A 21,065-nucleotide genomic window follows, 5' to 3' on the forward strand; every position below is an offset into this window, starting at 1 on the left:
AAGGGGGAACCTGAACCCCAGGATGTCATCCTGATTCTGGAAACTAAGAAAATAAACTTGGGAAATATGAGGAGAAAGACATCTTATTATCTGAACCCTTCATGGAGGGAGGTGATTCATAAAAAAAGAAGTCTGGATCCTGATTTAATTGAAAAGTCAGCAAGCTTTTCAGAAGGATTCTGAGGGTAAGAAACTATTTGAGACAAATGATTATAACCTGCTAAAGTTAAGTTTACTCTCTTAGAAGCATATTATACTTTTGTTTTATTTGTAACCAATTCTTTTTCCACTATCCTTACTCAGTATCACTCGAAGCTCTGCTCTTATTAATAAACTTATTCTTGGTTTTATTATAAACTCATCTCAGTAATATTAAATAAAATGTGAAGCCTCACCTGAACCAAAGAGGCTGATGTGTACAATGTTTCTTTAGAGACTGCAAACATGGTAATTTCTGCGAGTGTCCAGCGACAGGGGAACACTCTTCAAGTGGGCTTGGGAGTTGGGGTACATCTAAAGTTAACCTGGCAAAGCGAAGGAGTACAGGAGGTTGTTTGGTGGCTAACAGACTGGTGTGACAGGGAGCTGACACCCAGTTTAGCACCAGAAAGTCTCTCTCAGTGGCAGGGAAGTAACAAGGTGAGTCAACTGATTTGGGATAGCACTATAGGACAGGAATGTCTACACTGTTATTTTTAGCTCCATAGTGCAAGCCCGAAGCAGTTGATTGAGGGCTTGTCTACATCAGAAAGTTGCAGCGCTGGTGAGGGCGTTACAGCGCTGCAACTTAGGAGGTGTACACATCTGCAGGGCACCACCAGTGCTGCAACTCCCTGTTTGCAGCGCTGGCCGTACTCCCGTTTTGTCTCGGGTGTAGAGGATCCAGCGCTGGTGATCAAGTATAGACACTTACCAGCGCTTTTCTTGACCTCCGTGGAATAAGCAGGTATCCCAGCATACCTGAGGAAGCCTCTGGTAATCAAGCTGGTCTCCTTTCCCGGTTTGCTCTCTCGTTCCCCGAACCCCCGAGCAAGCAGGTCTCCTTCCCTGTGGTTTGCAGGGTGGTTCGGGGAACGCGAGAGCAAACCGGGAAAGGAGACCAGCTTCGCCGCGGTTTGCTCTCGCGTTCCCCGAACAAGCAGGTCTCCTTCCCTGCGGTTTGCAGGGTGGTTCGGGGAACGCGAGAGCAAACCGGGAAAGGAGACCAGCTTCGCCGCGGTTTGCTCTCGCGTTCCCCGAACAAGCAGGTCTCCTTCCCTGCGGTTTGCAGGGTGGTTCGGGGAACGCGAGAGCAAACCGCGGCGAAGCTGGTCTCCTTTCCCGGTTTGCTCTCTCGTTCCCCGAACCCCCGAGCAAGCAGGTCTCCTTCCCTGCGGTTTGCAGGGTGGTTCGGGGAACGCGAGAGCAAACCGCAGCGAAGCTGGTCTCCTTTCCCGGTTTGCTCTCGTGTTCCCCGAACCCCCCTTGAAGCCGCCCAACAGCGCTGCAGTGTGGCCACATCTAACACCACTTGCAGCGCTGGTTGCTGTAAGTGTGGCCACTCTGCAGCGCTGGCCCTATACAGCTGTACTAATACAGCTGTAACAACCAGCGCTGCAAAATTTTAGATGTAGACATGGCCTCAGTCTCTGAGACTTGCTACTTGAGGGGCAGAGGGAAGTTGCAGTGTAAACATATACTCACAGTTTGAAAACAAAAACAAGCCAAGACAAAAACAGAGTGCCTGTTATCTGAAATCAAGTTTCACACATACTTTCGGCAACTCCTTGAAAGGCAAATCCTGGAGGAGAGTATGGAAACAGCAGACTAAAACACTGGCTCCCAAGGCTGTAGGAGAATTCACTCCTGCTCTATTGCACCACAGGAAGTTATCCCTGCAACGAGTGAAATTGACTACAACTCAGTTTCTCTCTTGCTGCATCTACACCAGAGAATTGCCACTACTGTAGTTTACACTGGGATGACTGAACCTAGGCAAGCTGCAACAGTGCATCCTTCCCATCCTCCCTTCCCCACACCCCATCACCAACCTTTTGTAAACAAGCAGTACTTATGAGTCAACAGGCAGCACTCCATCCAAGTGACTGTAGATTGTAACATGTTCTCCACAGTCTTGACACAGACTGCAGATGCCATGGAAAAACATCAGCAGTTCCAAAGTCACTTCAGCAGTATCTACACTAGGCTGTTTTGGCAAAGTTCTTCCAGTGGTTCAGCTCTGCCACTCCCTAGCATTAGCATACTTAGACCTAGGCACCCACTAGCCCCTTGTCCACTGTGTCATCCAAAACTCCTCAGAGCAGGAATACGCAACATGGTGGTTAAAATGCCAATGACCAACTCTCTGCACTAGCAGTCCCACCACTGGGGCTCTGCAAATGTAGTCCTGGGGTGAGGAAGAGGAGAGACGAACAAACCCTAGTCGGGGGAATAAACACAAGTCATTCTGAGTTTTAAGACTGGAGATTATATTTTAATTTCTTCCAATTATTGTTCTAATTAGTGGTAGTACTTTAAGGAAATAACCAGTCTCAGAACTTTTCAGATCAAGTTTCTTCCTCAAACAAGTCTGTTTTGCTGCCATCAGATACATTCGAATCATTAGCTTGGCTGTAGAGGGAGTAATCACCAAATAGTACATTATTATCATAATACAGGTCTCTCGCAACTTACGTGCATTTAACACGCGCTATTTCAACTTTACGCGTACGGCCGGAGTGGGAGGGCGTGGCCTCAAGATTTAAAGGTCCTGGGGCACCAGCTGTGGCTGGGAGTCCCAGGGCCTTTAAATTACCCAGGGGGCTCTCAGCTGCAGAGGCGGCTGGTAGGCCCTGTGGCAAACTAAAGGGCCCAGAGGAGCCCTTTAAATCCCGCCCGCAGCTCCGGCGGCGGGGCCGGGGCCAGCATTTAAAGGGCTCCACTGGGCTTCCCACCATGGCAGGAAGCCTGGTGGAGCCCTTTAAACTCCATCCGCAGCTCCGGCGGCCGGGCGGGGGTTGGAGGGCATTTAAAGGGCGGTGGGAATGGAACCCCCGCCTAAGATAAGACTTGCCTATAGTGGAAATAGGCTCATTACATAAAAACACAAGAGATTATTACTGTCGTCAATTATTTTTACAGTAGACAATACAGTAGACTATTGGGCAAGTTTGGTTTTTATTTTATTTTATTTTTATTTTATTTAAATTAGTCTTAGACTTACAGTCTAAAAAGTATTAAAAAAGAGGATGGCTTGTAAAAGAAAAAAAATTGTTTCTCCTGCAATTTGAGTGAAGCTGAAGTATACCATTTAAAAAATGGACTTCAATTTACATAGCATCCTATTACAGCTAACCATTATTGTTTGTACAACAGCTTCATAATGCCAGCAATGCCCTGGGAATAGTGGCTAATGGATGTTGCAGAACCAACAGAGTAGCAAGTACTGCTTATGGGCTTCCAATCGTAACAGTAGGTATTTTAAAATCATTTCCCCTTCTCTGCTTGTTTAGCATTAATAAGCTCACTAACACTTTAAAACTGAAGTATTAATGTTTTTATCATTTCTCCCCCACCCCAAAAGTCATGTGCGCACACACACACTCATTATTATAGGGTTCCCAATTCTTACTTGGCTGCCTTTTTAACTACAGACAGAACTTTGTATAGACTTTGCAAACAGTTAAGGAAAAGATAGGTCACATTTTAGGCTAACCCAGTGAGAGACATTATCCTTTTATGCTTTACACATCTAGCCTTATAATGGGCATTTCCCCATTTAGGACCATATGGATGATGTGGTTTGTGTTTGGTTCAATTAACATCTTGCTGTGGGAAGAAGGGAGATATTTAATGAACTCCTACTGCAAAAGACCAAACAGCAGATGGTAAGGAAAGCCTACAAACTGAACATTTCGAGTCCACTTAGTATTTCAAGTTCTCCAATACCAACATTGGAGAACGTACTGATGTACACATGCCTGGGATGTTACTTACAAATCCCAATGCATGAGGAAGAGAATGCATCCTACTTCCTTTTAAGTGCCTGAAATTCACTGATTGACCAAAGACTAAAAAAAAAAGAAAGAAGAAATTCTCTCAATATGCTTGTAAATTAATTAGTACAAATTTATAAAATTGTGTGCATGGTAAACTCTGCATGTGATTGCCCCAAGAAACACTTTCCTGGTAGTAGTGTGCTTGAATGAAGCTCCACCCTACTCCACAAGCTTAACAGATTTAATAGAAGATATTTGCTTCTTCTTAACTGCCAACTTGTAACTACAGCTGATAAAAAAGAATGAACATTTCATGCAGGTTTTCCTAAGAAGCAGTATGTTTTTCCAAGCTCAACTCTATTGGGAGATAGAATAGCTCCTCTTCACTGACTTCTTTAGATCCATGTCTAGTCACAGCAGCTGAGGATCCGGCCCACTATTTTATTATAGCTATTAGCACACCAAAATTGTTCACATTTTACATAATGTCACCTGGCCCTTTCATCCAAAAATATTAAATAGAACTAGCAGACAAAGCTGTTTGATTCAGGACTTTGATATGTCTGTTCATTCAACATCAGCCCTATTACTATTCTTGTCAGATTCTTAAGCCACACTATCCAAGAGCCTTCCAGAAGTGCATTAAGCAACACGATTAGTATTTGTCTAGTACTTCCAGTGCTGTAAATGGGCTGCTGAATCCTGGAATGAAGGCAGGCTGTCTGTTGGACTGCAGAGGAGGAATGGAAAAATGACACCTGACTAGATTTCCTGAATGAGAGCGACTGGGGGCGGGAAGATGCACTAGGTAGGAGCATAGTGCTTCACAGCAGTTGGGGCTGAGCTCCGCTGCTAACTGCAGAAAACCCGGACTGATGAAGCACTTTACCACTGTAGCAGGGCACATGCTGGGCCCCTCTGGTTTCGGCCCCTGTTGCCTTCTTCAATCAGCCAGGATGCCTCGCTTGATGCAACACCAGTGTTCTTTATTTACAGTTGTTTTCCCACCACCACTTTCCACCTACATAGAGGTTTCGCAGCCAGTTTTGCCAAGTGCAGGCCTGAGCAGCAACAGACCAGAAGGCTCCTGGCTCCAACTTCCCTGTGTGCCTGGCCTCCCTCCCTGCCTTTATAGCCCTGGCTAATGAGGCTGGCAGGTGCTGCTCCTTAACAGGCAGACAATGGCAACAAGCCCCAATCCATTCCCCTTGATTGAGGCTGGAGTGGCAGGGGCTGATCAAGTGCTTCTCACTCAGCACCCTGTCACAACCACCCTGAGCAGTTTATCATGGTTTCTTTAGAGGCAAGAAATGTTATCTATTTCTACAATATGTAACAGAAATATCTAACAGGAGGAAGCATTAAAGGGATATCAACTTAAAAATCCACACAACACATCTAATTAAAAACCACTACCATTATTACAATAACCAAAAGAGTAGAGGGCAAAGTCCCTTTTGTTTACTGTGGCCTGGTCTACACTACGCATTTAAACCGAATTTAGCAGCGTTAAACTGATTTAACCCTGCACCCGTCCACACAACGAGGCCCTTTATATCGATATAAAGGGCTCTTGAAACTGGTTTCTGTACTCCTCCCCGACGAGAGGAGTAGCACTGAAATAGGTATTGCCATGTCGGATTAGGGTTAGTGTGGCCGCAAAGTGACGGTATTGGCCTCCGGCAGTATCCCACAGTGCACCATTGTGACCGCTCTGGAAAGCGATCTGAACTCGGATGCACTGGCCAGGTAAACAGGAAAAGCCCCACGAACTTTTGAATTTCATTTCCTGTTTGCCCAGTGTGGAGCTCTGATCAGCACAGGTGGCCATGCAGTTCCAAATCCAAAAAGAGCTCCAGCATGGACCGTATGGGAGATACTGGATCTGATCGCTGTATGGAGAGACAAATCTGTTCTATCAGAGCTCCGTTACAGTAGACAAAATGTCAAAGCATTTGAAAAAATCTCCAGGCTCTGATAGACAGAGGCCCACAGCAGGGACTCAGCACAGTGCTGCGTGACAAGCGTAACGGACAAATGTTCCACTTAGGAAGGAACAATCAGTTTCACACATACAGAATGGGAAGAGACTGTCTAGGAAGGAGTATGGCAGAAAGAGATCTAGGGGTTATAGTGGACCACAAGCTAAATATGAGTCAACAGTGTGATACTGTTGCAAAAAAAGCAAACGTGATTCTGGGATGCATTAACAGGTGTGTTGTAAACAAGACACGAGAAGTCATTCCTCTGCTCTACTCTGCGCTGGTTAGGCCTCAGCTGGAGTATTGTGTCCAGTTCTGGGCACCGCATTTCAAGAAAGATGTGGAGAATTTGGAGAGGGTCCAGAGAAGAGCAACAAGAATGATTAAAGGTCTTGAGAACATGACCTATGAAGGAAGGCTGAAAGAATTGGGTTTATTTAGTTTGGAAAAGAGAAGACTGAGAGGGGACATGATAGCAGTTTTCAGGTATCTAAACGGGTGTCATCAAGAGGAGGGAGAAAACTTGTTTACCTTAGCCTCTAATGATAGAACAAGAAGCAATGGGCTTAAACTGCAGCAAGGGAGATTTAGGTTAGACATTAGGAAAAAGTTCCTAACTGTCAGGGTAGTTAAACACTGGAATAAATTGCCTAGGGAGGTTGTGGAATCTCCATCTCCGGAGATATTTAAGAGTAGGTTAGATAAATGTCTATCAGGGATGGTTTAGACAGTATCTGGTCCTGCCACCAAGGCCAGCCAGGAGCACCCATGACGGCAGCAGACGGTACAAAATGATTGATAACCGTCATCGCCAATTTCCAATTGCAAACAGTACAAAATGATTGATAACCATCATCTCATCGCCAATTTACAATGGCAGATGGTGCAATAGGGATGGTAACCATCTCTGCTACCTTGCAAAGGCAAATGAATGCTGCTGTGTAGCACTGCAATATCGCCTCTGTCAGCAGCATCCAGTACACATACGGTGACAGTGACAAAAGGCAAAACGGGCTCCATGGCTGCCATGCTATGGCGCCTGCCAGGGCAATCCAGGAGAAAAAGGGCACGAAATGATTGTCTGCCGTTGCTTTCACGGAGGAAGGATTCAGTGACGACATTTACCCAGAATCACCCGTGACACTGTTTTTGCACCATCATGCATTGGGATCTCAATCCAGAATTCCAATGGGCGGGGGAGACTGCGGGAACTATAGGATAGCTACGGGATAGCTACCCACAGTGCAACGCTCCAGAAATCGACGCTAGCCTCGGTACATGGACGCACACCACCGAATTAATGTTCTTAGTGTGGCTTAGTGTGTGATTAGTGTGGCAAAGAAGACTACCTGGTATCCAGCACCTATGAAATAAACAGTCAGCATGTTTGCATTCATGAAAATAGGGGTCTCAGTCAACCTTGGCTGCAGACTTTGGGTGAGATAAGCATCTTTGACAGGAGGTTAACCTTTTGGTTGAATTTAGTTTCTAGAAAGCATCTAATGATTTTGTTTAAGATGAAGGCATTTCTTTCCATTATTCTTAGGCCATGGCTACACTGGCACTTTACAGCGCTGCAACTTTCGCGCTCAGGGGTGTGAAAAAACACCCCCCTGAGCGCTGCAAGATACAGCGCTGTAAAGCCTCAGTGTAATCAATGCCGCAGCGCTGGGAGCACGGCTCCCAGCGCTGCAAGCTACACCCGTAAGGGATGTGGTTTACGTGCAGCGCTGGGAGACCTCTCTCCCAGCGCTTGCGCTCCGACTACACTCACACTTGTGTAGCCATACCCTCACTCACTACTGCTTAATCCTGTAGGCACACAGGCACTTTAGGCATCAAAGTTTCCATAGTTAAGAGTCCTTGAGGCACCTACATTTCAGCAGCTAGGCACATGCACAGTCGCCCAAGTCCTGAGATCACTAAGCAGAGAGGGCTGACCCCGTTCAGGCACCTAACTCTGTGAGAGGATTCACAACTGTGAACCTTGACTGGAGGGAGATGTCTCCCTCTGGCCTGGAGTTAGTTGCCTAACTCTCTTTGAGGGGCGGAACTTACACAATACTCCTCCTCTCCTAGCCAACAGGAAATGCTGAGTTTAGACGGCTCCCCACTGAGCATGTTGGCTTTTATTAATCCCTTTCTTAGGCCCTCTCTCCCCATACATTGCATAGCGGGCCTGGGTGCCTAACTCAGGATTAGGACTTCCAGTAGGTGCTGCAATGCCTAAATCCCCCATAGGCTGCTATAAAAAAGCCCAGTCTAGCTTGTATCCAGAGGAAAGAAACCTGAGTATACTTTTTAATCATCTGCTTTATATTGTCTATATTTCACCTACTGCAAGTACTAGATATAATTAGGTATCACATGGTCCTCTTACTTTTATATAAACTGTCCATTCAGAGAGTCATGATTTTAAAGACTAAACATATTACCATACATTAACGTTTCCTAAACCACAATAGCATTCAATAGCCTAGAATGATATAGTTGGTATTTGGGAGTAGGAGACATTTGAAAAGTTATATACTAAACAAGACTCTCCAGTTGCTGTCCCATGGCAGAGAAATGTAAGGCATACAGACAACACACATTACTCTAACAAACAAGAACAGTTCAAAGATACATCAATAGTTTGTTAGTAGTTTCATAACATTCCAGAGCACTTTACCATCACCCTGCAACACTGCTAGCTGCAGCTGTTATTTTTCTGTTCAACAACTGTATTGCCCGTATAGGAGATAAAAAAAACAAGCTCGTTAATAACCTTTGATTCAGCCTTTATATCCAAAACTTATTTCTATAGATTATATATACTGGTTTCATTACAGAAATCATACCAATATTTTGTTTTGGGCCACTACTATGTTAGAGGTGAAATTCAATATAAAAAAACCCACAACTTGAGTTGAGGACACTGTCATCTGGGGAAAAGAGACTCACTCCTCTCCAAAGACTGTTCACCTCCTGTTGTTACAGAAACACACAAGAGTAAAAGTAGCTTTCCTCATTCACTGATGTATTGGATAACTCTTCCCTGTTTAGTCAACTTCCCTTTTTGTTGTTAAGGTGAGTACTTCACACACACTAACTGGAAAGAAAAAAGTGTTGTAAAAACAACAGGAAAGTAGGATTTTAAAGACACAATAAGGCAGATGTAACACCTGAAAACATTGCCTCATTAACTAAAGGGGGGGGGGCACATACAAAAGTACTGAGGACAGAATATGCTGTTAAGTACACAGATTTTTACAATTATTTTCCCTTCTGTGATATCCTTTTGGTTCTCAGTGGTTCACTAAAAAACATATCATCCTGCACTGAAGCTTCTAGAATCTATGTTATCTTCACTGAAACAGAATTCCTAAAAAGGATTTGTTTAACACGGGGGAATGCCTTCCCCAACCCAAACAGCCTGGAAAAAGTACTCTTGGGGGCATTCTGCACCAAAAAATTAAAAACTCAGTGCAAAATTCTGCAAGTTATATTTGTTAAATAAATGTGGAGACTCCAGCATGGCATTGGAGAGCACAGGCCACTAACTGCACAGAGGTGGGAGATCACTGTGCAGCACCCCCTCGGACACAGACTCAGCAGTGAGGCTGCATCCAATCCACACACAGCTCAAAGACTGGGCCTGCAGAAACACCCCAGGGCCCTGCCCCTCCAAGCCATGTGCACCAGGTGCACCATGTGTGGGCAGGCAGGATCCAAGCATGGAGAGGCTTAGTGTGTGGGGGATCCAGGTGTGGGTTGAGAGGGTTCTGTGTGGTGCAATCTGGGTGCGGGCAGCTCAGGGATCCAGGTGTAGGGGGGAGCTGGATGCACAGGGGCTTGTTGGTGGGTGGAGGGGATTGTGGGGGCAATGGGACTCTGTGGGGGGGGGGTCCAGCTGAATGTGGTTGGGGGTCTGGGTGTGGGGGGGTATAGAGCTCGGCAGGGGCATCTGGATGTGGGGGGATCAGTCAGGGGTCCAGATGCTGGGGGACTGGGGCTCACTGGAGTGAGGATTCAGGTGCAACTGGCTGGGGCTCAGTGAGGTGGGGATCTGGGTGTGGGTAGCTCGTTGGGGTGGTCCAGGTGCAGAGGGAGTGGGGCTCATTGTTAGGGTTTCAAGTCAGAGAATGAGGCTCAGCAGGAGGGTCTGGGGTACGAGGGGATTGGGATCTGGATGCACTGGGGTTGGGTGGATGGGGGAGCAGCTCCCTATACATGGATCCCTCCTCCCCTAGCGATGGATGCAGGAAGTAGGGGATGGGGGTAAGTGTGCAGAGCTTCCTGTATCTGGGAGTGGGTCTTACCCAGCCCTGGATGCAGTGCAGGGGAAGAGGGAGTCCCATCCTCCCCAGCCCAGCTGGGATTAGCAACGGAGCCCAGCGCAGGATAGGAGCCACCAGCCAGGTCTTCCCCATCCCCATCCCCTACCTCTCTGATGGCTGCCCTGCAACATACTTCTTGTGGCTTCCCTTTGCTTTCCCGTCAGAAAGTCATTTTTCTGCGGGGAAGCAAAGAAAACTGCAAGGGACATAAATTATGTGCATGTGCAGTGGTGCAGAATTCCCCCAGGAGTAAAAAAGAGTGCATTCAACAACAACTAAAAAAGATTATTTAAAATAAATATTGTCAGAGTAATTAATAACTAGCAAAGTAATCAAGTGTTTACTTGCCTCCTTATGAAGCTATCAATTTCAATCTACAGACTTTGATTGGTACTCAAAGTTTACAACACTCTCCAAAAGTGAAATGTATCACCCATCTAACTTACCAAATAAAATTAATATTTTTATTGAGTTTTGGCTCGAACCTGCCTTCCCATCATGCAACTGACCAGTCTGTGGCTGTAGTCAGTAGTTAAAATCTGATCCCAGCTCACTTTTATCACTACTTACTGCCAGAAATTCTGCACACCATCATCTGATAAGAAATTCAGAGATAGCTTACAAAATTACAATAAATTATCTTGGATGTGTGTCCCTCTACTTTGTGTTGACCCAGAAAAAAATCAGCATGTTACTTCAAAAATTCCTGTTGCCCCATTTTAAATAAGAGAAAAATGCTACTTTTTAAAATGCTAGTTTTTAATAAGAACAGAATTTAAAATGTTATTAAGATGTTTTTTAAAAAGTGAATGGTACAGAGTTTAAATTGTAGAAGTTTCTAGTGATCAAGGAATAACGTACAGATTATCAAGGGGTGCAAAATTCGGTTTAAGATCTGATGCCATAAGGAATACATAATCTGCAATATCCCCAATTGGAGGGGCAAAAGGTTAACGGGTCAAAGTACAGATATTGACATATGAGGGTATGTTGTTCATATAATGGCTACATTCAGGTGTGGAGTATTGTGAGCGGATATGATGAGGATGGATTGACCCTCACTTGGTGAGATTTAATGTTCAGTGAGTTTACGGCTCCAATTCATATGGTCCAATAGACAAGTACATGCACAAGTCAACTCCACAGACTGAAGTCTTCATGCTAAATCACAGCATGTAAGCCATGAATGCACACCCTCACCAACTCCCTTCCTATAGCACCTTAACAAAGGGATAAACAATTAAAAACAAAACTTGAGTCTTTTCTAGCTTAGCTACCCCTCTCATTTGCAAGAGGCCGACAATGCACATTTCCAAACCAGGTCTCCGAAATCCGGGCACTTCCTTGTTTCCTCTCTCCATATCATATTGTTGTATTTCCCTCCAACCCTCCCAAACACAAATACTTCATTTTGCCTCGCTCTATTTCTACACTAGGCCAAGCATTACCTTGGCCAGATCCCATTTCCCACCAGGATAAATGCAGAAAAATAAAAATAACCTCGCCAAGAGACAGTCACCCAGCCAAGGGACAGAAAAAGGTCATGCACGCGGCAAAGAAATGCTTAATAGCAGCAACATCCTCCGCCCGGACGCACACAATTTTAAGCGACAATCCACTTATTTGCACTAAGACTTGCATCAACACTCTAGGCTGGCGAAGCAGAGCAGCACTAGGTGCGTTGCTAGGCCGGCCGCCGATGCCGAGTGGACTTGGTATTTTTTTTTTCCCTACGGGTTGGAGAAGTGAATTGTGCGGAGACGGACAGGAAAGGGGTTGCATGGCGAGGCATGAGAGGAGCTGCGCGCCCGGAGTGGCGGACGTATCTGCATGCCCGGGGGGAGGCGGGGGAGCTCCGCACGTACGGGGAGACGCAGGGCAGGGGGGACCTGCACGCCTGGAGGGAGAAGGCAATTGCATGCAGAAAGGGCAGGGAGCGCTGCATGCCTGAGGGGGGTTACGACAGGGGGCCCTACAACATGGGGGAGGGGAGCCCACGGGAGACTTGCAAGCGGGGGAGAGCAACCTACACGCCGGGGGGAGGGCAGCCGGATGCCTGCACGGGGGCAATCAGCTGCGTGCCTGGAAGGAGGGGGGTGCAGGGTGGGGGAGAGCTGGAAGGAAGGAGCGCAAGGATTTGAGCAGGAAGCGCTCGCATGGGCGGCTGGAGCTGCCGGAGGGCCTGCAGCCAGGAGCGGGCCGGGGCCGGCTCCCCCGGCCCGCTGTCTGACTGGCCAGAGGCGGAGCAGCAGCCCCGCTCGGGGCGCTAGCAATGGGGAGCGCGGCAGGGGCGCTGACCTGGGGCGCTGAGCAGGAAGTCCAGGGTGCTGTGTCGCGCTGCTGCTGCCATGGCGAGGCGGAGCCCTGTGCCATGCCTGGTGGCGGCGGCCGCTGCTGCTGCTGCTGCTGCTGCCCGAGTCTGTGTGCGCGGTGTGGGGCTGCTGCGTTGCCGCCTGTGCGGCGGGCTGTGGGAGCGCAGGGGGAGGGACCCGCCAGCACCGCCCAGCCCACCCTGAGGGAGCGAACCGCGGCGGCCTCCGGGGGCGAGGCAGTGCTGCAGGCGGACAGCAGAGGCCAAACCTGAGGGGGGTCCTCGCCTCCCTTCGCTGCCGCCCACAGGTCAGGGGACACTGGGCAGTAATTAAACAGCAAACAAAACCTGGGGCCCTGCTGCCCCCCCCGCCCGGGCAATAGCCCCTCAGCCTGCAGTTCCTGGCCCCTGGAGCTCCCACACTGTGCCGGGACCAGCCAGCACAACACTTTGCTTCCTTGAGTTGTAAGCCCAGCAGGGAACGAAAGAACGGCCATATTGGGTCAGAGCAAAGGTCCAGCTAGCCCAGTAGCCTGTCTTCCAATGCCAGGCACCTCCGAGGCAATGACCAGAAGAGGTAATCATAGGGTGAGCCACACCCTGCCCCAGCATCAGGCAGTCAGAGGTTTAGGGACACAGTAAGAACCTATAACCATCTTTTTGTTGTGCTTGTTCAGTGCCCAGCCCATGGCTGGCGCTCCCCTGTTCAACAGCACTGCAAAACAAATATTTGTAATAGCTTTAGGTGCCTCCCTTGCTGCCCTGAGCCTCGCTTTGGAACTTGATGGATTCTAAAGTTGCACCCTTTGAAGCCACAGATGCTACCTGTGCTAACACAACAGAAGTACCCCTCCACCCCTGGAGTTCTCCCAGGGCCTTTTTTCACAGAACTACCACAAAGTGTGCCCTGTGTTCTCCCACTACTAACTTTGTTGCCTAGCAGGAAGGCTGCTGTCACTCTCCTTCAAAACATTTAAGAAAGGCTGCTGTAAGGAAACTTAAAATCTTTGAATAAAAGGAGAATGGCAAGATGAGATGCTGCATACCACAAACAGCAGATGAAAGAGGCAACATGTAAACAATGGGTGGTAGTAAACATTTTAGTTCAAGCACCTGTGGCTGGTGTGACATCCAGAAATGTATCATTTTGTGGCATCATGGTTACCAAAACCTCCACTGGAACATGCAACCAGACCATAGCGGCCAATAAGAAGTGTCATGGACTAGCTAGTCCTTTGAGGCAAGCTCTTCCTATCATTTAGCAGCTATCCCTAGCTTTACTGAGGAGCTGCCATTAGTTCATTACTGATCCCACTGGGTGTAATGGGGCTTAATTAGAAAGACTGACCCAAGCTGTGGTGGTGGAGCAGGGTGAGTACTATTCAAACAGAGCTGGGAACTCAGAAGAAAGGTGGACCCTAGAGAAAGAAATAAGGGGAGTTTCCCTCCAGGAAACGTCTGAGGCAGTCAAGCTGTATCACCCAGAGAGGAAAGGAGAGGAGAGGCCAAGGGCAGCTCCAGGCACCAACACATCAAGCGCGTGTCTGGGGTGACAAGCCACGAGGGGCGCTCTGCCAGTCACTGCGAGGGCGGCAGGCAGGTTGCCTTCGGTGGCATGCCTGCAGAGGGTCCGCTGGTCCCCCGGCTTCGGTGACCTCTTGCAGGCATGCCGCCGAATCTGCGGGACTGGGGACTTCCGCAGGCAAGCCACCGAAGGCTGCCTGCCTGCTGTGCTTGGGGCGACAAAATACCTAGAGCCGCCCCTGGGATAGGCTCAGGGGAGGAGGGGAAGAGCAATGAGTTAGGGCCTAAAAGTAGCAGGGAGTTCCTCGGAGGTAAACTGCCCAGAGTCCCTAGCAAAGGGAAATGGGGGTAACCCTGCTGGGGAAGAAGCTGTTCAAGAGTGTCTCTACAGAGGCCAAGAAGCAAAAGATTTCATGAGCATTTGAGATGAGCAGAAGTTTGGACATTTTGAACTTTATACTGGACCTTTAGTTACCTTAGGACAGTGAATTATTACATGACTTGGCCGGAGGGCTGACCGCAGAAGAGTGGTGGTTGTACTACAATGTAGGTACCAGTGACATAGGGAAAGGTAGAAGAGAGGTCTTGGAGGTCAAATGTAGGTTACTAGGTAAAAGATTAAAGTCCATGATAGCATTCTCTGAAATGCTTTCAATTCCACATGCGGTTCTGCCTGTCTAACTGGCTCTGCAGGGTCTCACTGGATGAGATAATAGTGTTAGGAGGGGGGATTAAGGCTTACTGGGAACCTTTTAGGAAAGAAGGAGCCTTTGCAACAGAGATGGGCTCCACCTAAGCTAAAATGGAACCAGATTGCTGGCATGTAAAATTAAAAAGGTTGTAGAGGAGTTCTTAAACTAATGGCTGGGAGAAAGCTGACAGGTGCAGAGGAGCACACAGTTCAGACACAGACATTCTTCAGGTGAGGATTTATTAAATGGGATACTCTACTCTAGTAAAAAAGGAGAAGATAGAAGTAGATAAAGTACAGATAGAAACTGGAGAGAAAGTCAAATAAAAAGTCTCATTCAATTATATCTCGTGAAAGCAGACAATTAAATGTTGACAAATTTTGTAAGTGCTTATTTATATACAAATACTAGAAGTCTAAATGTTAAGATTGATGAACTTGAGTGCCTGGTATTAAATGAGGCTATTGATATAATAGGCATCACAGAAACTTGGTGGAATGATGTTAATCAACGGGACACAGTAATACTAGAGTATAAAATATATAGGAATGACAAAGTAGGTTGTGCTAGTGGGGGAGTAGCATGATATGTGATAGAAAGCACAGAGTCAAATAAAGTAAAAAACTGAAATTAATCAAACAGTACCATGGAATCTCTGAATAGAAATTCCATGCTTGAACAATAAGAATATAGCCGTAGGAATATACTACTGATCAGGATGGTGATGGTGATTATGATATGCTCAGGGAGATTGGAGAGGCTACAAAACCAGAAAGCCCAGTAATATTGGGGGATTTCAACTATCTCCATATTTATTGGTGTCAAGTATCAGAGGGTAGCCGTGTTAGTCTGGATCTGTAAAAGCAGCAAAGAATCCTGTGGCACCTTATAGACTAACAGACGTTTTGGAGCATGAGCTTTCGTGCATCTGAGGAAGTGGGTATTCACCCACGAAAGCTCATGCTCCAAAACGTCTGTTAGTCTATAAGGTGCCACAGGATTCTTTGCTGCTTTTACATATTTATTGGGTTCATGTCACCTCAGGATGGGATGCACAGAAAATTTCTGGACACCATTAATGATTGCTTGGAGCAGTTGGTCCTGCAACCCACAAGAGGAGAGGCAATTCCTGATTTAGGCTTAAGTGGAACACAGGACCCGGCCCAAGAAAATGTAGCTGAACTGCTTGATACTAGTGACCATAAAGAGACTAAATTTAACATTCTTGTAGGGGGGGAAATACCAAAGAAACCCACCACAGTAGTATTTAACTTCCAAAAGGGGAACTACACAAAAACAAGGAAACTAGTTAAATAGAAATTAAAAAGAACAGTCACAAGAGTGAAATGCCTTTAAGCTGCTTGGAAACTATTTAAAAAAACCATAACAGAAGCTCAGACTAAATGTATACCCAAATAAATAAATAAAACAAAACAAAAAATCCACCATGGCTTAACAATAGTGTAAAAGAGGTGGTTGGAGGCAAAAGGGCATTCTTTTAAAACTGGAAGTCAAATCTTACTGAGGAAAATAGAAAGGAGAATAAACTTTGACAAGTTAAGTGTAAAAGTATAATTAGGCAGGCTAAAAAATAATTTGAAGAGCAACTAGCAAAAGGCACAAACTAACAGCAAAATTAAATGAGTAAATCAGAAGCAGGAAGCCTGCCAAACAGTGACAATCAAGGTGCTAAATGAATACTCAAGGAAGATAAGGTCATTCCAAAAAAGCTAAATGAAGTCTTTGTATCAGTCTTCAGTGCAGAGAATGTGAAGGAGATTCCCACACCTGAGACATTCTTTTAAGGTGACAGCCCCCGTGGAACTGCTCTGGCACAGGAGTGCCTGTGGCACGGAGCTGGCGTAACCACCATCCCAAAGAGCCCTAGGAGTAGGAGTGGCTGGCTAGGGAATGAGGGTGTGACTGGAACACGGTAACTCTTTCCAGATTCCAGAAGGTAATTGGGCACAAGGTAAGGGAGCCCTCACCCCAGCACCAGGATCCAAAGTATAGAGTTATCTCTGGCTAGAGTTTGCCCAAGAATAAGCCCTGAATAGGACTTTCCAGAACAACTCTTTCCCATTTGGCATTTTATGTATATATATATATATATATATATGCATGAAATATACATTCATTGTCTTCCTAGGAAGATTTGTATATGATACAATTAAAAACATTTTTAATTTAATTATAGGTGGGACAGATAGCACCGCCTACTATGAAGGCTATTTGACACTTCCCATTATAAATCCTGTTGTTCATTGTAATTTAGCCAGACTTTAACTGTGTGGGCTGAAATTTTCCATGCCAGGTGTTTTAACAGTGTTGTGGGTTTGGTTTTATATTTTTAGAGGGGGAGGGAAGGTTATGCAATATACATAAACTATATTCCACTTTGAAGTTTGAAGGCTGTGTACGCATTCAGAATGCTGCAAGCTTCTCAATTTCTCTCATTGTATTACATGCACAATACTACGCACATTAAAAGACATTATTAAGGTTGTAAAGTCAAGCACTTGAAAGCTAGCAAATGCCAGAATTAAGGTTGCCTGCCTCTTTCAGTGCACAGACTGGATCTGCTTTGGGGATGAATCAGGGGTATGTAAGTTAAGGAGACTACTGTCCATGGGACCCCTGCTCCATTTGTTGCAGAAATTAAGTGTGTAGTGCAGGGATAGGCAACTTTTGGCACGCAGTCCGTCAGAGAAATCCGCTGGTGGGCTGGGACGGTTTGTTTACCTGCAGCGTCTGCAGGTTCAGCCGATCACAACTCCCACTGGCCATGGTTCGCCGTTCCAGGCAAAAGGTTGCTGATCCCTGGTGTAGTAAATGAGGTAGGGGACTGCAGAAAGAGAAGAGATGGTCTATGGTTGAAGTAGTTCAGTGCTGCCTAAAGAACTCGATTCTATTCCTGGCTGTGCCACAGAATTCTGATATGGTGCTAGTCAAGTCATGACATTTTCACACATAGTGTATTCCTCATTTTCTGGTGCCTGACTTTAGACCAGGGATCAGCAACATTTGGCATGCAGCCCACCAGGATAAGCACCCTGATGGACCGGGCCGATTTCTTTACCTGCTGGTTCCGCACGTTCAGCCAATTGTGGGTCCCACTGGCCACGGTTCGTCCCTTTAAGATCACACTAAAATGAGTACTGGTTAGTAACAGAAAAGTGATCATACCTGGGCTTGGAAACATATATGACAAAATTGTAGTGCAGTGCCCTGATAGAAATCCCATCCGCTTTACACTTCCCTTCAGATATAGACATGGGTTTGGCTTTTCACCAGTGACATGCCTCTGGCTTTCCAAGTCTTTAGTATTTGCTTCTGGTTCATAGAAGTCGGCTAAATTTTTCAGGTCCTGTTTGGAAGAGAAGGATGTGGAAAAGGCAGGATCTCAGATGGTATTTTGTGGGGAACTGAAGGTAAAGCTTACAGAGAATTTATAAGCACTTACATATATTATGTCTTGTAATACGAGAATTTAAGTAGAATGTATTTTCTAACTGTGTCATCTGTTTAGATCAAACTTGTCAAAGAAGAATGGAATTCACTACTCTGACAAAACTGGGGCTTTAATTTATTCATTATCTATCTAGGTTCTGATACCAACCCCCCTGGTATATCTGAGTATATTACAATTTGTTAAAGCAAACACAAGATCTCTCCCTTGCCCTCCCCTCCTTTAGGGACTTAGACACAGATTTTGAACAGTATTTAGGCATTGTTCCACTCAATTAGAAAAGCTTTAGATCCAGATCCCTAAAGGTACTTAGGCATCTAACCCCAGTGATTTCAAAGGAAGTGAGGATCTGGGCCCAAGTGACTTCACCATCCAAGTCCCATCTTCAAAAGTGATTTAGGCACTTAAGACTCCAATTCTCATTTTGGAAAACACCTAAATACTTTTACAAATCTGGGTGTCGGGTTGAATAATTAAATACATCCTTACGATTCTAGGAAAGTACAACGAAGTTTGACCTGTCTTTACTTATTTCACTTCTGTAACAAGAGACCTAGAAAGTCAAATTATATCTTAATTTCTAAGGGTTCTTAAACAACATGACAATTCTGGAAAATTTTGGCAAACTGGAAAAAAGTTAATTGCTTAAATAAATAATATTGTAAATTACAACCAATTATCTGGTACCCTAGTTCTGTACACATGGTGCACTTGTTTAAATCAGGAGTGACTCAGTTAAGGTTCATACTGGGATTGTAGTGGTGTGAAAGTGGAATGAAGCCTATGCTATTATTTAAAAAGTGGTTCTCAAGCAGTGGGTCTTGCCCCATTTATTTTCTTGGTTTCCCTCTAGTTCTAGCTGGGTTGCATGCCGGCTCAGCCTTTTAAAAATTTTATAAACCAGAAAAAAGAATATCTACCTAATCAGTGAATCTCACTTAGAATTATGTGAAGAAAATAATAGTAAAATAATAGTACTACTGATCAAAATGTTCATGCAGAAGGAGACACCATGTGGGGAGGGGCTGGTGGGAAATAGAAAGGAAAGAAAAATAAAAATCATTCAGACAGCAAGGGAGGGCAGAGTGACTATGCAGAGTCCACAGAGGGAAAGGAACGTAATAGAGAAGATAGGGAAAGAACACAGTTCAGAAACCAATACTGCTAAGTTATTAATTATGCAATACTGTTGCTCAGTAAGATGGCTCTTTTCTTCTTAATAGTTTTATTTTTCTACTCCCCCTTATATGAAGGATGTTTAAAAGGCACCACAGAATTTGTAGCATCAGGAGAACACCCAGCCATATTTATACAGCAAGCATCACACCGTTCATAGCCGCAGGCAAAGCCCCCGGCCCAGCAGTATTTATAATCTGCAGCAGGCACAATGGAATAGATACCAGCAGGCACAAAGCAAAATATACATATTTTAAAGTACACAAGACAGACAGTATCTCAAGATAGCACAAGAGTGCACTACGGTGGCTGACTGTGAAAAAGCCTCCCTCAAACACATAGCTCCACATGGGGATCTTCTAATAATCCTGCCATCTGGCTTCTCAAATTCAGCAGACATCTGCTCCACCACTCCCCTCTACCCTGGCAGCAGCTCTTCCCCCTTTGCTTCCCATATATTATGCAGTACACAACATACAGCTATAACCATTGGGATGTTTTACTCACTGAGATCTAATCTAATGAGTAAACAATGCTAGTGACCCTTCAGTCTACTAAAAGCACATTCTACTGTCATTCTGCACCTACTGAGCCATTAGTTGAATCTTTCCTTGGGGCTGTCCAGGTGGCCAGTGTATGGCTTCGTGAGCCAGGGGAGCAACGTGTCAGAATTACAGTTGACATTTTCACATCACCAGTGGTAAATCTGTCAATCAGGAAAGAATATTTCTGAATGCAACTTTCTGCAGAGTTCTGTATTCTTAAAGGTGCAAGTGTCATGCAACTTCTAGCAAAGCACCTCTGGCGATCCACTAGTGCTTACATAACCATTGGAAAATACCCCTTTCTGTTGATGTAGTCAGTAGCACGGTGGGCTGGTGCTAAAATAGGGATGTGTAGGCTGTCTAATGTCCCAACACTGTTTGGAAACCCATCCATTGTTTCTTGCACACTACCAAGAGTCACAGTCCTCCTTAGCTGGAGATAATTAATGGCCCTACACACTTACAAGACAATGGCTTCTGCTGTAGATTCTCCACATCCAAAATGATTTCCCACTGACTGGTAGCAATCTAGTGTTACAAGCTTCCAGAGCATGATCACCACTCCTCCACTGTCAATGCAGCTCTCATTCTAGTGTCCCTGCATTGGAAGGCTGGAGTGAACTCAGTATATAGATCCAGGAATGTGGCCTTTCACATCCAAAAATTCTGTAGCCACTTCTCATCGTCCCAAATCTGCAATCCCATCAGTCAATGCTTCTCAGACCCAGAAGTGGCCCTCTGCCATCTGCTCCATGAATGCCACAAATAATCTGGAATTTTTTTCACTATGTCCATCAACGAACTCTCTTCGTTGTGATCCCAGTTGTTGTAGTATTCCCTGAAGGCTTGCAAATGCTGGGGAGTTGTGTGTCCTGTATTTGAAATATTAATGAGACTAGTGCTGAACTCTGTGGGCTCCATGCTTCTCTCAGAGACTGTAGAGACCCAAACAGTGTGAAAATTATAGGCTGTGGCGGTATTATGGAACAGAGAAAGTTGCATGCTGGGAACTTGATCCCTGTCTCCCAGAAGTCAGGGTGGATTAATTTAAATCAAAGTGATTTAAAATC

General features: G+C 45.6%; 1 protein-coding gene across 1 annotated transcript in view; it reads right to left on the bottom strand.

Annotated features, from left to right (window-relative positions):
• SMS (spermine synthase) overlaps nt 1-12,736 on the bottom strand; it is a 77,182-nt gene extending 64,446 nt beyond the window's left edge. Inside the window, exon 1 of the mRNA XM_050936683.1 lies at nt 12,577-12,736. Coding sequence (XP_050792640.1) covers nt 12,577-12,628 — 52 coding nt within the window. The 5' untranslated portion in view covers nt 12,629-12,736. The remainder of the gene's footprint in view (nt 1-12,576) is intronic.
• Between the last annotated feature and the right edge of the window lie 8,329 nt (nt 12,737-21,065).

The sequence above is a fragment of the Gopherus flavomarginatus genome, chromosome 1 (assembly GCF_025201925.1).
Source record: "Gopherus flavomarginatus isolate rGopFla2 chromosome 1, rGopFla2.mat.asm, whole genome shotgun sequence".
NCBI classification, from domain to species: domain Eukaryota; kingdom Metazoa; phylum Chordata; order Testudines; family Testudinidae; genus Gopherus; species Gopherus flavomarginatus.